This window comes from Protomyctophum parallelum, assembly GCF_964188405.1.
Source record: "Protomyctophum parallelum genome assembly, chromosome: 12".
Taxonomy (NCBI): Eukaryota; Metazoa; Chordata; class Actinopteri; order Myctophiformes; family Myctophidae; genus Protomyctophum; species Protomyctophum parallelum.
This window is the reverse complement of record NC_139712.1, coordinates 50,925,454-50,943,296: the sequence shown is the minus strand read 5'-3', so window position 1 is coordinate 50,943,296 and position 17,843 is coordinate 50,925,454. Positions and strand designations below refer to the sequence as shown.

The 17,843-nt window shown below is 42.5% G+C and overlaps 1 protein-coding gene across 2 annotated transcripts in view; it reads left to right on the top strand.

The window, feature by feature from the left end:
- Nucleotides 1-17,843, top strand: part of LOC310868297 (integrin beta-1-like) — a 37,264-nt gene that overhangs the window by 14,568 nt on the left and 4,853 nt on the right. For both annotated transcript variants that reach the window (XM_083778663.1, XM_083778662.1), the window contains exons 2-13: nt 3,539-3,605; nt 4,242-4,327; nt 5,628-5,847; nt 7,604-7,774; nt 8,962-9,200; nt 10,217-10,372; nt 11,954-12,049; nt 12,736-12,825; nt 13,089-13,229; nt 13,720-13,922; nt 15,777-16,018; nt 16,957-17,179. In XM_083778663.1, coding sequence (XP_083634789.1) covers nt 3,539-3,605; nt 4,242-4,327; nt 5,628-5,847; nt 7,604-7,774; nt 8,962-9,200; nt 10,217-10,372; nt 11,954-12,049; nt 12,736-12,825; nt 13,089-13,229; nt 13,720-13,922; nt 15,777-16,018; nt 16,957-17,179 — 1,934 coding nt within the window. The remainder of the gene's footprint in view (nt 1-3,538; nt 3,606-4,241; nt 4,328-5,627; nt 5,848-7,603; nt 7,775-8,961; nt 9,201-10,216; nt 10,373-11,953; nt 12,050-12,735; nt 12,826-13,088; nt 13,230-13,719; nt 13,923-15,776; nt 16,019-16,956; nt 17,180-17,843) is intronic.

Genomic DNA, 17,843 nt, shown 5'->3' with positions numbered 1-17,843 from the left:
TATTGTGTCATTCACTTTCCAGGAGAGATAAATCACAATGCCTGTTCCTATAGGTTTTTCTTTTATTTTCTTGCCATTATCATGGCTAGCTAAATATATGGCATCTTGGTTATTGGAGCTCAGCTCAACAAGACCTCTCTCTCCTGCTCCTATTATCCTATCCTTTCTCCATGATGCGTTGCAGTGTTTAGCGCTTTCCACAGCTGCTAAGCTTCATGGATAGAAAACGCCATGGCTGTTTTTCTAACTTGACACCTCGCTGGCGTTATGCAGGCATAGTTTGCATTAGAATGTTTCCCTGGAACTCAGAGCTGAGGTCGAAGCCCCAGCGAGAACGCAAGCTTAAAGAAATAACTTTTCGAGTTTGTGGTTTTGACAGAAATAAGTGGAATGTTGGGTGCCTGGTGTCTCAACCGGTTTAGTGCACAGACCGTATGCATCCTGTTAGCGCGAGGAGGACCCCGCGTTTGACTTCGACTCCTGTCTTATGTCAAGTCTCTCCCCTGTCTGCCCTTGGTTTCCTTAGTATCTCTCTTTACTTTTCTGTCTGAAATAAAGCGTAAAAAATGCAGAAAGGAAGAAGAAATGAAAAGAGGAATGTGAATTTATTTTCCTCACACGTCGTCAACTCGATATTCACAGTGTCCGGACAACTCTCTTCTCTCATTGTCCTTAAATCCTGTCATAAGCTCTTGCAAAGACCACCATCACACCCTCTCTCAACAACTAAGCCCATTACTATTTTGAACACCAACGTAACTGTTTTCCCATAGCTTTATCTCCTCGCCAGAAGGCTGTTGGTAGCTACTAAATAACAGTCCAAGTGCTTCGAGCATGCCTGACAGGAACACAGTGTCGTATGATGATGGCCGAGCCAGGCTAATTGTGGCGTTTACCTTGAGTAAGGACAGACACACTTGCAAATAGGGCTGCGAATCTTTAGGTGTCCCACAATTCGATTCGATTCTGATTCTTGGGGTGACGATTCGATTCAAAAACGATCTTTTCGATTTTTCCGATTCACGATTCAAAAAAGATTTTTTTCCGATTCTAAAGCAGTTTTTTATTTTTATTAAAAACAATTAAATAGAATTTTAGCATGATCTACTCCAATCTTCTGACATGAAAGCAGAGTACATTTAGTAAAAAGCTTGTATAATTGTAAAGGTTTTATCAACTGAATGATTTAAACACACAAAGGTTAAATCCAAGAGTAAGAACATGTCTCATTTATTTAGCTTGCACAAATTTGAACCAGTACAAAAGTTACAAAATCTCTTCTCACTCAATACCAGAACAATACATTAGTATTAAAACAGGTGTAAAATAAATACAATTGGCAGGCTTAGCTTAGCTGGTAGTAAATGCACTATGCAGAAACCCAGGCCATAATGCATTGCATGCGCAGGTAGTACCTGTGCATGTTTTTTTTTTTTTGGAAAATGAGAATCGATTCTGAATCGGACGGCATTAGAATCGCGATTCTAACTCGAATCGATTTTGTTTTGTAGACAGCCCTACTTGCAAACACACTCTTGTAGAGCAGAGCAGTGCAGGGAAGGCCCAAACAGGCTGATCTAATGTGGGGGGTTGTTGTAGACTTACTGTCTGCCCTGCCATGTGTATATAACCGGACACGCACAGGGTCGGGCACACAGGAATGCTTTCGTTCAACACCATCCTTGCAGTGAACGTCACCAGGAACCTCCTTCACCACAGCATTAGGGAATGCAGTCTTTTAATGTAGCCACTATGAATAACCATGGCAGGGTTAGAAAAGGAACACTTTTACTGTACGCCATGCTTTGCGTATCATAATGTGTATAACCACTTTCAACCCGTCATCCTTCTTTCGGGCATGTTAAAAAACAGGGCGTTCTACAGCGGCTGTTTTCAGCCAATGCACGACATGATGCCATCGTGCGATGAAGTCTAAAAGAGGGCTTAAGTGTTTAAAGTTGAGTGTTGTTGGCTGAACACTGTCTGTCTCGCTTTAATGTGAACCATGTGCCCTTAATGTGCAGCACAGTAGTAGGGAATTAGCCACTGTTCTCCCTCTTCTGCACTCGCACCCCCTGGGATGTATGATTTGTGACCAGGCAGGAAATTGCCCCTTACATTCCACATGTTAATTAGATTTACGACAACCCGAGCCGGCTCGCCATAACAAACGCATCAGGCGATATCATTGATTTGATTCATTAATTTCCTCCTCAGCCACTTTATACTGGCTCTCATTAAATATAGCTGCTAATAACAAGTGCTATATTTCAGCCAATGCTGGGTTACCGAAAGCATCTGTCATTTTTTATTTTAGAGTTGGCTGTTGGCAAAAATAGCAGATATACAAGCTCACAGCACATCACTTCGTGCTGTGCTGTGAGTGTGTGCATCTGCTATCTTTAGTGTGGGAACTACTGATTTGGAAGGCATTCGTAGAATCGCCCTCAGGTCTTAATGGGATAATAGCCAATATATCAGCAATTACGGCAAACTATATATCGGTAGAGCTCTAAAAATGTGCATTGAAAAAAGTGCCTTCCCTTTTCTCCTCACTGAGGCCGAACCGTCAATGCTCTATTAGGCCTCCTGGCTGAGTGCATCTCAGTATTGACGTTAATGCTTTTACTGTAATCTCCGGCGAGTCATCATCACTGTCGTCCTTCTTCCAAGATGTCTTGTTCTCTAATGGGCTGTTTGGCTCCAGAGAGAGGCCATTTGGTCAGTCCCCTTGTTTGTTGGTAAGCCGTGATGTTTAGCTTTTAGAAATGAGGGAATGATTCATTGACGCGGGTTGACCAGAAGCCGTGCACACAGCCGAGGGATCAATGGACATGACGGGAGAGAGGCCTACTGTATGTAGACTATTTACAGTAAGAAGTGATGCTGGGAGGCAAAGAGAGGCTGCTGACTTGTCAAGTGTGTGTGTGTGTGTGTGTGTGTGTGTGTGTGTGTGTGTGCGTGCGTGTGCGTGCGTGTGCTTGTGTGTGCGCTGTTGCATTATTACATTAGCTCCCTGTCACTGTGACTGCCTGAATAGCAAAGCCCCTGTCAGTGGTTATTATATTACTGCCAATTATAACTACAGTAGGCCGTTTTACAGATGTAATCCATCATTTGCTAAACACCCTCTTTAGCTCCCGGGGAGCTTTTGTCCAGGAAATTATAAACACAAGCATCCGAGTCACCGAGCACTGCATGGGGGTTGCACTGTTAACAAAGAGACATTTTTGACTCGTGCCTTTTTAACCACATCAACATTAACGTCCCTATTCTGGGCACGTCATAATAGGTGAACATTCGTTGAAAATATAGGCAAACATTTTGGCAAGAATAGCAGACCTATAATTAGAATTACATTGTGACACATTTTAAGCTGGTAGATCTGCTGTTCTTGGTGAAGATACGGTATGAGGTGTGGACGGACAAAAGGAGGGGTCCAAAAACAGACCCCTTGGGTACCAAGTATAATACGTGTTTAAGTGGTTATGGGTATAGGCTAATAGGCTAATATGTTTGTATGTGTGTGTGTTTTCAGATGGACCTGAAGCTGCTCTTTATATCCACCTTGCTGGGGGTCTTTTGCTACAGCAGGGCTCAGAACGGTAAGATGTTCATCATGTCACATCTCGTGTGTTTACCAAAAAACCTCCTTAAACCAGGTCAGCTCACATTGAGGTCACATTGAGGTCAGCTCACATTTATCGTTTGTCGGAATGGAAACCGTGTGCAGTACATCTGAAATATGTATAAGACTCACAGACACAGTTATATATTTTCACTCTTTCTTTTTAAATGGCAGATCAATCAATCAGCTATTTTTACTACCTTTTTTGTGATACTTTATATTGTGAACGAAGGACGAAGTAGGGCATCGGTATTCCGCTCTCATGGCTGCATCAGGACATGCTATGATGTAATAAGCATCGATCTTGGGCTTATGCTGGACACCGTGCACGACAGAGCAACGAATGCCCCCCCCTCCAAAATAAGACGTTCGGCCCTAGCCATAATGATGTCATTTAACCACAAGCTGGGCGTCACCTTAGCGTCACAGAGCTTAGTGGAGAATGGAAAAGAGCGCAATGTTCCACCACCTCCCTCTCCAGTTACGCAGCGTTTCAGCACAACTCGTGTAAATACAGTGGACTTTAACAGGCTACTTCTGCTGGTACCATCTTTCTCTCTCTCTCTCTCTCTCTCTCTGTGTCTCTTTCTCTCCTTTATCTTCCACGATCCAGAGGGAAACGACTGCATCAGTGCCAATGCCAAGTTCTGTGGGGAATGCATCCAGGCTGGGGCCAAATGTGGCTGGTGCACAGACCCGGTATGTGGAGCCGAGCCCTCAGCGTGCTGCTGTGTCATAGACAGATCGGCTTGCTATTAACCCATTTAGGCCTGACCTCAAAATGGAAAAAAATATATCTTCTAAATCCTCCAGTTTTCTGAAATAAATATTTTCACGATTTTTCAAAAATAGCAGACCTACAAGCTTGTAGCGCACCACTCGGTGGCGCGCTATGAGCTTGTAGATCTGCTATTTTTCAATAGCAGAACTATAACATAATGTTTAAAACACCAAAAGGGGTTCCCACCCCAAAATGCGTTAATAACTTAGCGTTCACATTTTTGGGCATGTCATTATAGTAGGGCTGTCAATCGATTAAAATATTTAATCTGATTAATCGCATGATTGTCCATAGTTAACTGTGATTAATCGCATATTTTGTATCCGTTCTAAATATACCTTAAATCAGTGGTTTTCAAGATTTTTCATATCAAGGTCCATTATTTATTCTGCATTTGAGCCACGGAACCACCATTTGATGACATTTAGCCTTCCAGATCCAAACTAAAGAACTGTATTGATGTTGGCCAATGGTACCATTACGAGAGATAACAGGCCATGTTGATCAAAATAACATGTTTTCTAAGTTTTCTAATTGTGTAGACTTAAACTAACTTAAGTAATGCAGCTGTTTAACAATTATTCAACTCTTCAGTGTAAAATTGCCATGCGTCTCTCAACCATTCTGTCAAACTTCACAGTGCGTTAATCGTGCGTCAAAAAAAATAGTGCCGTTAAAAGGATTGTGAGTTAACTAGTTAATAGTGCGTTAACTTTGACAGCCCTACATTATAGATATTTATATTTCTTATTAAAAAATAAATATAAATAAAAGTAGCTGATCTACACACATTGTGAGCCTGTACATAGTGAATTTATACTTTGTCATATGACAAATAGTAATTTAATAACCACTGCCGGGGGCTTTGCACAGGCAGAGCCTAAGTGGTTAAGGCATTACTTATTGCAAGACCTGATTGCAAGATTATACAGACCTATACGTCCATAAAACTTTCTCTGCAATAAGATAGTTTTTTGTTATTATTGTATAAAGCGCAAAGACAGACAACAGACAACATGTGATACGTGGTAACTAGGGATGTCTCCATCACGTTAAATATTGCTTCTGTTCCGATTTCGATCATTTGATTTTGTGCATTTGCCGATACCGGTCTTTTGCCGATCCAACAACCCAAGTGGTAACATTGTCCTTGACACAGGGAAGTTATTTATTTTACAATTGTCTCGACCAAACTGACCGTGGCCTCCCCTCCCCCAGGACTTCCTGAGCCAAGGCGAGACCCTGTCGACGCGATGCGACGAGCTGCAGTCGCTGAGGAAGAGGGGCTGTGCTGAGAGCATGATCGAGAACCCGCGAGGACTAAAGAGGATCCTCAGAGACAGGCCGGTGTCAAATCGCAAGAAGGGAGGGGAGAAGCTCCATCACTCCAACATCACACAGATCCAGCCCCAGAAACTCTCCTTGACCCTCCGTTCTGGTGAGGGACAGTCGGGGGCACACCGCCACTATAGTGACTGACAACACACAGTCCAACATACTCACTGTATAGTGTGATATAGTGTTACATGCACTACACGTATTTGCCCCGGAACAGCATTTAGAAAGTTGCTGTCCATATGCTATTTCTGAGGCAGTTCTGAAGTTGTTTTTGTCTCTTGTATAGGAATGCATTTACTCCTGTATAGTCATGCAACAAAATATACCTGTTCAAAATTCAGCTTTGAAAGGAGAAGTTCAGTCATTGGCTGCGGTTACATGAGGGCTTTTTCATTCAGAATGAAAACTTCAGAATGAATTAATTCAGAAGTAATGTTTTTTGCTGTGTGTTTACATGGGAAATGGTCATTCCGAATGAGTGTTTACATGGACAATACTATTAAATCCCATTATTTCATTCCACATCAGGGTTGGGGCTGGGAAGGCTTCTGATTGGATAGGGGGCGGGGCGGATATGTTTACGTCTAGTGGTGGAAAGTAAATAAGTTCATTTACTTTAGTAATAAAGTACAATTTTGAGGTATTTCTTCTTTACTTTCCATTTGTTTTACTTTTAATCCACTACATTTCAGTAAAACAAAATAATAATAAAAAAACACACGTATTACTTTATATTTGATGTATCCTGTAGCCCAGGGGTACTCAACTGGCGGACCGCGGTCCGCGACCGGACCGCGGACCACCTCTTTGCGGACCACCCCCCAAAAAAAAAAAAAAAAAAAACTTTTTTTTTTTTCTTTTTTTTTTAAGTTAATAATATAAATAACATCAGATGGTCTATTTCTCATGTGAAATTGCTGCAAAGGCCCCCAAAATGTCCCCCAAGGGCCTCCAAAATTCTGGCGCGCTATGCGTGCGCGCAGTGTGGCCTGCCAGGGCGTATAACTCCCGGCCTGATTTGGAGTTCCACTCCGGGCCTGCACTCTGCACCCCATTATTGGTTGGGTGGAAGGGGATCTGATTTGTATAAGCTTGGCTTGACCATACTAAACGGGCATAGAGCCCCGCTCTCCGAAGGACGCCGCGCATGGGACCGGACCTCGGTCTTATTCAAAAAAAAATTGTGGACCTTCATCATTTCTAGTTGAGGACCCCTGCTGTAGCCTATGAGAGGTTTCTCTCAGAGATGTTAAATTTAACATGTCTAGTTTCTTAATATAATTATTCGCATAATAATAATATAGCATAATATAGCCATACCAATTACATGGAAACAAGCATGCACAGAAAGACCAGAATGAACTTCAATCCGAATGAGTGTTTACATGAGTCCACAATTGTTTCAATAGGATTTAAAAATGGAATAAACCGGTCAATTACATCAGATCTAAGTTTAAATCAGATTGGCCATTTTCATTCCGATTTAAGTTTTTGTAGGTGTTTACATGACAACTTTTAATAGGATTTAACTTTTATTCTGAATGAAAAGGGGATTTAACTGTCCATGTAAACGTAGTCATTGTTGTACACAGTATAGGGTATCCGTTCCTTTTTGGTGTGTGCCGATAAAGAAATGGAAATGTGAGTACTTTGTCCGCCATTTATTACATTTTTGGATGTGCTACCTTTTTGGAATTATTTTAATTCCTATTTCTTGATGTATACTGGATTTGGGTTTAGCACTCCACTGAAAACCATTGCTGATGCGCAGACTCTCTTTCTCATTTAGTATAGGGTGTGTTCCTATAGCTTGTGCAGAATCAGATCCTCGACATTCATGCCATCTGTTTGTGTAGGTGAGCCCCAGGCATTCAAACTGAAGTTTAAACGGGCAGAGGACTATCCCATTGACCTGTACTACCTGATGGACCTGTCCTATTCCATGAAGGACGATCTGGAGAACGTCAAGAACCTGGGAACCAGTCTGATGCTGGAGATGTCCAAGATCACCTCTGACTTCAGGATAGGTGAGAAAATCACTCTGATCATGCAGAAAGTAGCCTGAGCTAACGTGTTAGGTTTCTGGTCTAGAGGGGCGGGTCGCGGCTGAGATTTGCGCACGCCCTGATTGGATCTCATCGATCTGTCCGTCACCCCCGGCCCCTCCTCTCCCCCCTAGTGCAGCGCTACGTCACATCATTTGGAGCGACGCCCACCCGGAAGGGTTGACTCCCAATTTTAGACCAGAGCGGCCAATGCGTTCCTCCAGGCTTTACATTTTTGCACCAACAAAAATGAAAGCCTGGTACCGAGGCTATGCAGAAAGTTACACCCGCCCATGAACAGTCATTGTCTCCACCAGGCCAAAGGCATGGGGAGAGTATGTTTTGGTGGACTTATAACTGCACCGATCTGTGTAAAACTTTGTTTGTAGGCCAAGGAAAAACTTTTGACCTGCATTTTTCACATCTGCTCTTTATAGCGCCACCAGGAGGCCGACTTATGTAAAATATGTTTTTTTATATTACTCCTTCAGATTTTATCCAAATCTCACTATCAAGACGGGTCTGTTTGATTTATCATATTCCATCCTGACTGGCTAAGATTGGCTGTGGAAATGCAGCAAATCATGAACACAGTGTTGCAGTGAAACTGCACACATATTCCAGACAATTTTCCCAAAAAGCTCCTATCCTGGTGGAGACCTGTGCTCTAGTTCAATGTGTTCTGGTCAGTCTCCCCATTTATGCCCTGCCCACAACAATGCATGGCAGGGTGTTGTAATCAGCCCTGTCCCGTTCATGGGCCATAGGCTGCCCCGAAGAGAAGATTAACATTTGAGTCAAAAAGGTCAAATTCGTGATTGAATGAACTTGGCAATCACAGGTCAATTGTCCCTTGAGGCTAAGGGATCAAAAACACTTATTGAAAGAGCCTAAGATCCTACTATATATTCTTGGAATCTCTGTCTGACAACACCTCTGTCTAAACACCTTTTTTATCCTCAGTGGGTTCAGCAATTAAAAAACATAGACATAAAAAACTCACTCTCGCCACTCTGATTGCGACCTATTTGTTTTATAAATGTTGTTGATCTAAACAAGTATATCGCACCAGATGAGTCAGAGCACAGTGGTATCAAAATAAAGTTTATTTTTCATTATGTTCCGGACATAATTTTCAATCTTGTTTCCTTTATCGTGTGTTTCTGAAGGCTTTGGCTCCTTCGTGGAGAAGACGGTCATGCCGTACATCAGCACCACTCCGGCCAAGCTGCTGAACCCGTGCACCGGGGACCAGAACTGCACCAGCCCCTTCAGCTATAAGAACGTGCTGAAGCTGACCAGCGACGGCAAGAAGTTCAACAACCTGGTGGGCATGCAGCACATCTCCGGGAACCTGGACTCTCCCGAGGGGGGCTTCGACGCCATCATGCAGGTGGCCGTGTGCCGGGTAAGTAGCAGTGTAGCCGTGTGCGTCTTGTTATATAACCCACTTTGAGCTTGTTTTTCTGTTAAGTTGCTTGTTGATTTTTTACGATCTACAAGCTCATAGCTTGTAGATCTGCTATTTTCGAAGAAGAATCGTGAAAGTGTGGCGCAAATCTTTTAATATATGTTCTTTCTGATCGAACATTTTTAACACAAATCTTTGCTTCTGGGGGGTCCCTCCCTGGAACGACATATTTTCAGATGGGGGTCGGCGGCTAAATACATATCATTCTGGGCTTCCTTGACATGGAATAGTTTGAGCACCACTGACATAGAAACATAGGGTTTAACCCTGTGAGAACCACTGACATAGAAACATAGGGTTTTAACCCTGTGAGAACCACTGACATAGAAACATAGGGTTTAACCCTGTGAGCACCACTGACATAGAAACATAGGGTTTAACCCTGTGAGAACCACTGACATAGAAACATAGGGTTTTAACCCTGTGAGCACCACTGACATAGAAACATAGGGTTTTCACCACTGACATAGAAACATAGGGTTTTCACCACTGACATAGAAACATAGGGTTTTCAGAAAACTGTTTAGGATTCTTTTTTAGAATCGGCCTCAGTCCTAAATGGGTTCATTCTCTCACTGGTAAGTAAGGCATGGGAAGAAAATGCCGGCTGGCCCACTAAGTCTAATAAACACATGCAGGTTTATATTCTCACAGTCATGTCTTGCAGCGATATAAAGTTTATGTGGTGATTTGGCGATTATATCAATAAAAAGGATTTTCTTTATGAGGTGGTGGTGTTTACTAGTGGACTTTTATTTGAATGCACTGATAATCAGCTCAACATGTTCACATGGGTTTCTTTCTTTCTTTCTTTCTTTTTATCCAGGTTTTTTTTTTAATCGGATTTATAGCAAACTCTGCTTTATTTGTACAGCTTTAAAGGAAAAACAATAAAGATGAAATGCTATCTTTTACAGTGATTTGTTTTCTTTTCATTGTTTTCCATCCATCAGGAGCAGATAGGCTGGAGGGACGTGACCCGCCTGCTGGTGTTTTCCACCGACGCCGGCTTCCATTTTGCCGGCGACGGCAAGCTGGGCGGAATCGTCCTCCCCAACGATGGGAAATGTCACCTGGAGAACGACATGTACACCATGAGCCACTACTATGTATGTACAGTAATGACATGTACACCATGAGCCACTACTATGTATGTACAGTAATGACATGTACACCATGAGCCACTACTATGTATGTAATGACATGTACACCATGAGCCACTACTATGTATGTACAGTAATGACATGTACACCATGAGCCACTACTATGTATGTACAGTAACGACATGTACACCATGAGCCACTACTATGTATGTACAGTAATGACATGTACACCATGAGCCACTACTATGTATGTACAGTAATGACATGTACACCATGAGCCACTACTATGTATGTACAGTAACGACATGTACACCATGAGCCACTACTATGTATGTACAGTAATGACATGTACACCATGAGCCACTACTATGTATGTACAGTAATGACATGTACACCATGAGCCACTACTATGTATGTACAGTAACGACATGTACACCATGAGCCACTACTATGTATGTACAGTAATGACATGTACACCATGAGCCACTACTATGTATGTACAGTAATGACATGTACACCATGAGCCACTACTATGTATGTACAGTAATGACATGTACACCATGAGCCACTACTATGTATGTACAGTAATGACATGTACACCATGAGCCACTACTATGTATGTACAGTAACGACATGTACACCATGAGCCACTACTATGTATGTACAGTAATGACATGTACACCATGAGCCACTACTATGTATGTACAGTAACGACATGTACACCATGAGCCACTACTATGTATGTAATGACATGTACACCATGAGCCACTACTATGTATGTACAGTAACGACATGTACACCATGAGCCACTACTATGTATGTAATGACATGTACACCATGAGCCACTACTATGTATGTACAGTAATGACATGTACACCATGAGCCACTACTATGTATGTACAGTAACGACATGTACACCATGAGCCACTACTATGTATGTACAGTAACGACATGTACACCATGAGCCACTACTATGTATGTACAGTAATGACATGTACACCATGAGCCACTACTATGTATGTACAGTAATGACATGTACACCATGAGCCACTACTATGTATGTACAGTAACGACATGTACACCATGAGCCACTACTATGTATGTACAGTAATGACATGTACACCATGAGCCACTACTATGTATGTACAGTAATGACATGTACACCATGAGCCACTACTATGTATGTACAGTAATGACATGTACACCATGAGCCACTACTATGTATGTACAGTAATGACATGTACACCATGAGCCACTACTATGTATGTAATGCATGTACACCATGAGCCACTACTATGTATGTACAGTAATGCAACACCACATTCCTCTGCCTGGTGTTTCTTTCCCCCTTTCTAAAAATGTTCACAAATAGCCACGGTACAATTTACATTGTGACGTTTTGTGAGCTTGTATATCTGCTTTTTTTTACCATGTGACACACCGTCCTACGGCGACGTATACATTAGGCATACGTGGGTAACTTAACGAGCTCCATGTGTGAGAAAGTGCTCGGATTGTCTCTTTCCACTGACATTTTGCATCTCTATTTATGGTGAATAATTGTGGCTTTCCTTTCTCTCATTTTAGGATTACCCCTCCATCGCTCATCTGGTTCAGAAGCTGAGCGACAACAACATCCAGACCATCTTTGCCGTCACAGAGGAGTTCCAGCCCGTGTATAAGGTTAGTCCTCCCTCATTCTCTGGATGACAGATTTCCAACTCAATTTGTCATGTTACTCAGTTTCCATTTCTTTCCAAGCAAACTTGTTGTGATGAAGCGTAAAAACAATTCCATTCTGCAAGGACCTTTACTGTTACCTTACCTTTACTGTTACTGTTTACCTTTACTGTTGCTTTCATTATGTTCTTTTCTCGGTTACCGTTGTCTTTGTTGATCATATCTCCTCCTCCATGTTTGAAAGAAGCCCAGTAGTTCCAAACATTTACCTAGACTACCAGCATCTGCTCCTGATTAACAGTAGCATCGCCTCTGCGGCTCTGGCGATTTCCTTCTGCCCTGCTGCTGTTTGTTTTAACCCAACTGGATAACAGAGTTGGATAAAAGTTCCATTGTTTTGTCCACCGTGACTGAAACCTCAATACGGAACAAACACCTCATTATTTCAAATATTAAGCCCATAGTGAATCGTTTTAAATCTATAATAATGGCTTCAGCTTACCAGAGTTTCTTACAACCTCATAGTTACGGGTTTTACAATTCTGTCTGCCGTGCATTTGTGTTCCACAGTTGAAAACAAGAAGCTGACAAAGTATTGTTCTTCCTCGCTCGTGGCTTACAGTTGGTTTCCAGTGATTGCAGGATTCCGCTGACATACATTTGCACTGATGTATATTTTCTCTGCGTAGGAGCTGAAAAATCTGATTCCAAAGTCTGCAGTGGGAACGCTGTCTGCCAACTCTAGCAATGTGATCAAACTCATCGTTGACGCCTACAACGTAAGTACAGTATTACTGTAGAATAGATTCACTGTCAATCACTGCCTTTCACTATGACTTATGCACTATTATCTAAATCGTTAAAGCATTAGCATTCGCAATGTATTTGCGAGGGATTACAATCATTCAAACTATTTTGAAACATGTATTCATGCTCAGTGCTGGGCTTAATCCACTTGTGGATTGTGGCCTGTCTAAACAAAGCTACCAGCTGACATTCCGTGCAGCGCTGTGATAACATGTTATGTCCGTGTTTTTGTCAGTCACTCTCATCGGAGGTCATCCTGGAGAACAGCAAGCTGCCAGAGGGAGTGACCATAGCGTATACGTCCCGCTGCAAGACCGGAGTGGTCAGCGACGGTGAAAACGGCCGCAAGTGTTCTAACATCTCCATTGGCGATGAGGTGGGGGACTGAAGGGAGAGATTTCCTTCTTGTTATATTCGATTAAATTTTGTTTTTTTAAATCACGACTGAAATGGAAGTGACATTCCAATTCCCAAAATGTACAAAACATATCTAGAATTCCTCATCTGCATTTTATTTCAGTACAGTGTGAAAATAAACTTTTTCAACAAAGGAAGTCCAACATAGTGGACTTTTTTTTGCATTGATTTAATTATTCAAAGTTTAAATAACGTTGAAAGCACATAATTGATTTAAAAAGCAAATTAAGCTTTCATGCTGACGGGAATATGGTGCCAGAGAATAATTCGAAGGTGAATTTAACATCTGAAAGTTTGAATTAAAAAAACGGTGGCATGCTATGCTTCATGTGTGTAGATCATAGTCAATGGGCTCAACATGAAAGAATCACCTTTGGGGATTTTACACAAGGACCCAGCGTTTGATCTGTCTGTCTGACTGGTTGCTTCCTCTCTCCCTTCACTGCTAGGTGATGTTCACTGTGACTGTGACTGCTATGGGCTGCCCCAAGCAGGGCAAGTCTGAAGTCATTAAGATCAAACCGCTGGGCTTCACGGAGGAGGTGGAGATCACGTTGAACTTCATCTGCGAGTGTGAATGTCACAAGGACGGTGTCCCGAACAGTCCGGTCTGCCACATGGGAAATGGAACATACGAATGTGGTGCCTGCAAGTGAGTTCCTGTCTTGGAAGCAGGGACCATTTGGTTGCCCTACTCGTAGGATATTTGTGCTGCCCCCCCCCCCTCACGACGAGAGCGCTAATATTCCTCATCCAGATCGGCTTTTTTAGCTATTTGTGAGGACGCACACACGGCCGCTCTGTATTATGCGGCGGAGCCACAGAGAATCTTTTGTTATTTTGAGGGTCGGCTTGGCACTTTTTGGCACATTTTGTTGCCCCCCTCTGCGTGTTGCCCTACTCGCAGTGCGTATTGCGCGAGCGACAGCACTGCTTGGAAGAGTCCTTGTGCATTTCATTAATTATCATGTACTATAATACAAGGTGAGGACAGTTCATTTTTCTTGCAGATACACAAAAGTGGTTTAGAGTGCCTTTACATAAGGCACAACAAGAAAGAGAAATAAATCATAGCCTAATAAATAAAATGGAGAAACAGAAAATAGCAAAAAGTGGTGTTTTGTTGAAGTATCTCGTAATGTATCCTTCTGTTAATCCACCATGTGGAAAATGCCCGTGATACCATTACTGGTTTTGTGTTTCAAAAACACTTATGTCCCCAGATCATAGGGCTCTCAGACCGTGGGATTTCCCCAAAACTCTCCGGACAGAGCTTATGTTTTTTCCAGATACCAATAGTCCATACATTCCATGAATTTACTCAAATCATGTCAAATGTAGCCAAACAAAATATGCTAGTGTCCCCCTGAACTCTAAATGAACGGCCGTGTTGAAGTTATAAACTCATTTTGTCTTTAGCGCTTCCTCTTGATGTTTTGTTTTTAAATCTGGGATCAGTTAGTAGACCGGTCTTTGATGACCTGATACTGCTCCAGGTTCATAATGTAAAAGCAAGTCTGAGGTGTAGCTTGGCCTTAATACAGTACAGTGAATGATTTCAAGGCAACCAGCAATATTTTAAGTGTTTAACTCACTGGAAGTCAGATATCTGTGTGTGTTCAGCTTTCTTAGTTCTAGTTATAACTAGCAGGCAGCTGCATTCTGAATGAGCTCAAGATTTCAGATTTGTTTTGTTTTTGGTGGGAGACCTGAGAGACGACCACCAGATAATGTTTGTCTAACTCCTGTTTAGATTTGAACCCTTAATTCCAGCAATATTAGGCTGTCTAATAGGCTGACGTCATTGACTTTTTATTTTTTGATACTATATAGCTTTTTGTCCTAACTTTTGTCACATTTGCCATTGAGAATGAAAGGAGAATTTTCGTCATATGTATCTGTGCAAATGTTACGTCATGATCATCCCCTCACTTCACACAGCTGTGGTTTTTATAATATAATTATAAAATCTAATTACTGGGGGGGCGTCTTCTCACCTCGCCCAGGATTACATTAGAGATTATTAGACAATAAGACAGTGACACTGGGTGAAAAGAAAATGGGTTACAGAAATCGTGGGATAAAAACACCTGAGTGTGTTCATCACGTGTGTTCATCACGGGCGGTGGTGGCTCAGGGGTAGAGTGCCTGGATGATAACCGTAAGGTTGCCAGTTCGAACCCGGGCTCCCCCAGAGTTACTGTCGAAGTGTCCTTGAGCAAGACACTGAACCCCTAATTGCTCCCGATGTGCTAGTTGGTGCCTTGCATGGTTTCCGCTGCCATCGGTGTATGAATGGGTGTGTGAATGGGTGAATGTAATGCACAATCTCTGTAAAGCGCCTTGGATAAAGGCGCTATATAAATGCACCATTTACCATTTACCATTTTTCATCAGTAAGAAGAACCTGAGTTGATGGAATCCCATGAGTGATAATAAAGCACTGTCACTGTCAAGTCTGTAGCGAATGTGAGGTTGATCGTCTTCAACCTCATCCGTCCTTCAGGTGCAACGAAGGACGTGTGGGCCGACAGTGCGAGTGCAGCAGCAACGACGTGCCCACCGAGGACATGGACAAGGCGTGCCGCAGGGACAACGGCACCGACATCTGCAGCAACAACGGAGACTGCATCTGCGGTAACTGCGAGTGCAAGAAGAGGAACAACCACCCCGACGAGCGCTACACCGGCAAGTACTGCGAGTGCGACAACTTCAACTGTGACCGCGCCGGGAACAAGCTGTGCGGAGGTGAGCATGACAAGCGGGATGTACCTTAAACACTGTACTTAGTTGACCTTATCCCCTTGGGCCCTATATTCCTATCTGCCTGTATTCTACACTAAATATCTTAATTATAAAAAATATATGTATTTATCTAAATCTATTAGAACAATGTGTCGTGTTGCAATGCGCTGTGGGCTTGTAAATCTGATATTTTTGCTGTATGTTCGCCCCCCAGACTAGGAAACTGCTTGGCGTCACTAAGTTGGTGTTTAACACAAATTAATTGCATAGATGCAGAGATGCACTACTGTGTCTGAATCATGTGATGGCAATTAGATTTACCACAAATGTTGAGAATGCATGTTGTTTGGAAAGATGCTAGTTTCATTGTTTGCCTTGTATCCTATAGTTTCTTTGAGGCACATTGTTCTCTCTGCACTCTACTTGGTGACTATTTTCCTCGTTTGTTGGCTAGGGTTCATGTAGCCTGGGCACCATTTCATTTGGGTATATGATCCTGTCGGGAGCGGATGATATCGTTGCGTCATGTTGTAGTATTGTTTTGTAGTCGACAGGCAGGAACAACAGGCGGCAACTTCCTTTTCCCTCAAACCGATTTTTCTCAATAAAAGCTACAGGCTACGAGAGCTTTTATTGAGAAGTTGTCGCCTGTTGTTCCTGCCTGTCGACTACAAAACAATACTACAACATGACGTAACGATATCATCCGCCAGGATCATACAGACTTTTGAAACAGAGACCAGGCTTTCCTCCGAGGTGGTGGAAAGCCTGGTAAGGCGAGGTTAGGGTTCATGTTTACTCTGCTTATAACGGTCTCGCACTCGCTCCGGATAAGCACGTCTGCTAAATACCTTTTCATTCCAAATGTTATTGAAAATGTGTGGTTTCTGAATGGAACTAACTGGAAAGCACCTTGTTTGATGACTTTCCCTTGCGTCCAGGGCACGGACGCTGTGAATGCAGAGTGTGTATGTGCGACCCCATGTGGACTGGGAGTGCCTGTGACTGCTCACTAGACACGAGCACCTGCATGGCGAGCAACCAGGCCATCTGTAACGGCAGAGGAACCTGCGATTGTGGAACCTGCAAGTGTTCCGACGCCAAGTTCCAGGGCCCCACCTGTGAGGCCTGCCCTACCTGTCCCACAGTGTGCCCTGAACACAAGTGAGTGAGCGAGCCGTTTTCACGTGTCTCACCAATGTGCCATTAGGGATGGGTATTATAACCCATTCTGACCTGAGATCAGATTCATACGAGGTTTCCACTGGACACACACTGGTCTGATTAACCCATTCAGGGTGTTTTTCAGCATTATGTTATACTTTAGCTATTGAAAAAGAGCAGATCTACAAGCTCATAGCGCTGCTGGAACAACACATTTTGTCCCTGGAACAACACATTTTCAGATGGGGGTCGGCGGCCAATGACATGAAATATTGAGCACCACTGATATTGAATAGGTATAGACATACTGTAGGTATTTCAGAAAACTGTAATGGTTTAGAATACATTTTTCAGGTCATCAGGTCTAAATGGGTTAAAAACAAAACCGAAATTAAAATTATGTTGATCCTACAAAGTATCAAAAAGATATATCTCCATTAAGCACAGAGTTTTGGCTTATTTTGGAAACAAAAATATATAATCATCATCATCCTCTGTAGACATTTTTAAAGCTCAGCTCAAGACCCACTTCTACAACATTGCCTTTAATTGATCTTGTATTTTTTATTTTTCATGTCCTCACTGTACTGCATTACTGCTTGTTTTTTAATGTCGTTGCCTTGCTTTTCTTTTATTCTCCATTGTTCTGTAAAGCACTTTGAGC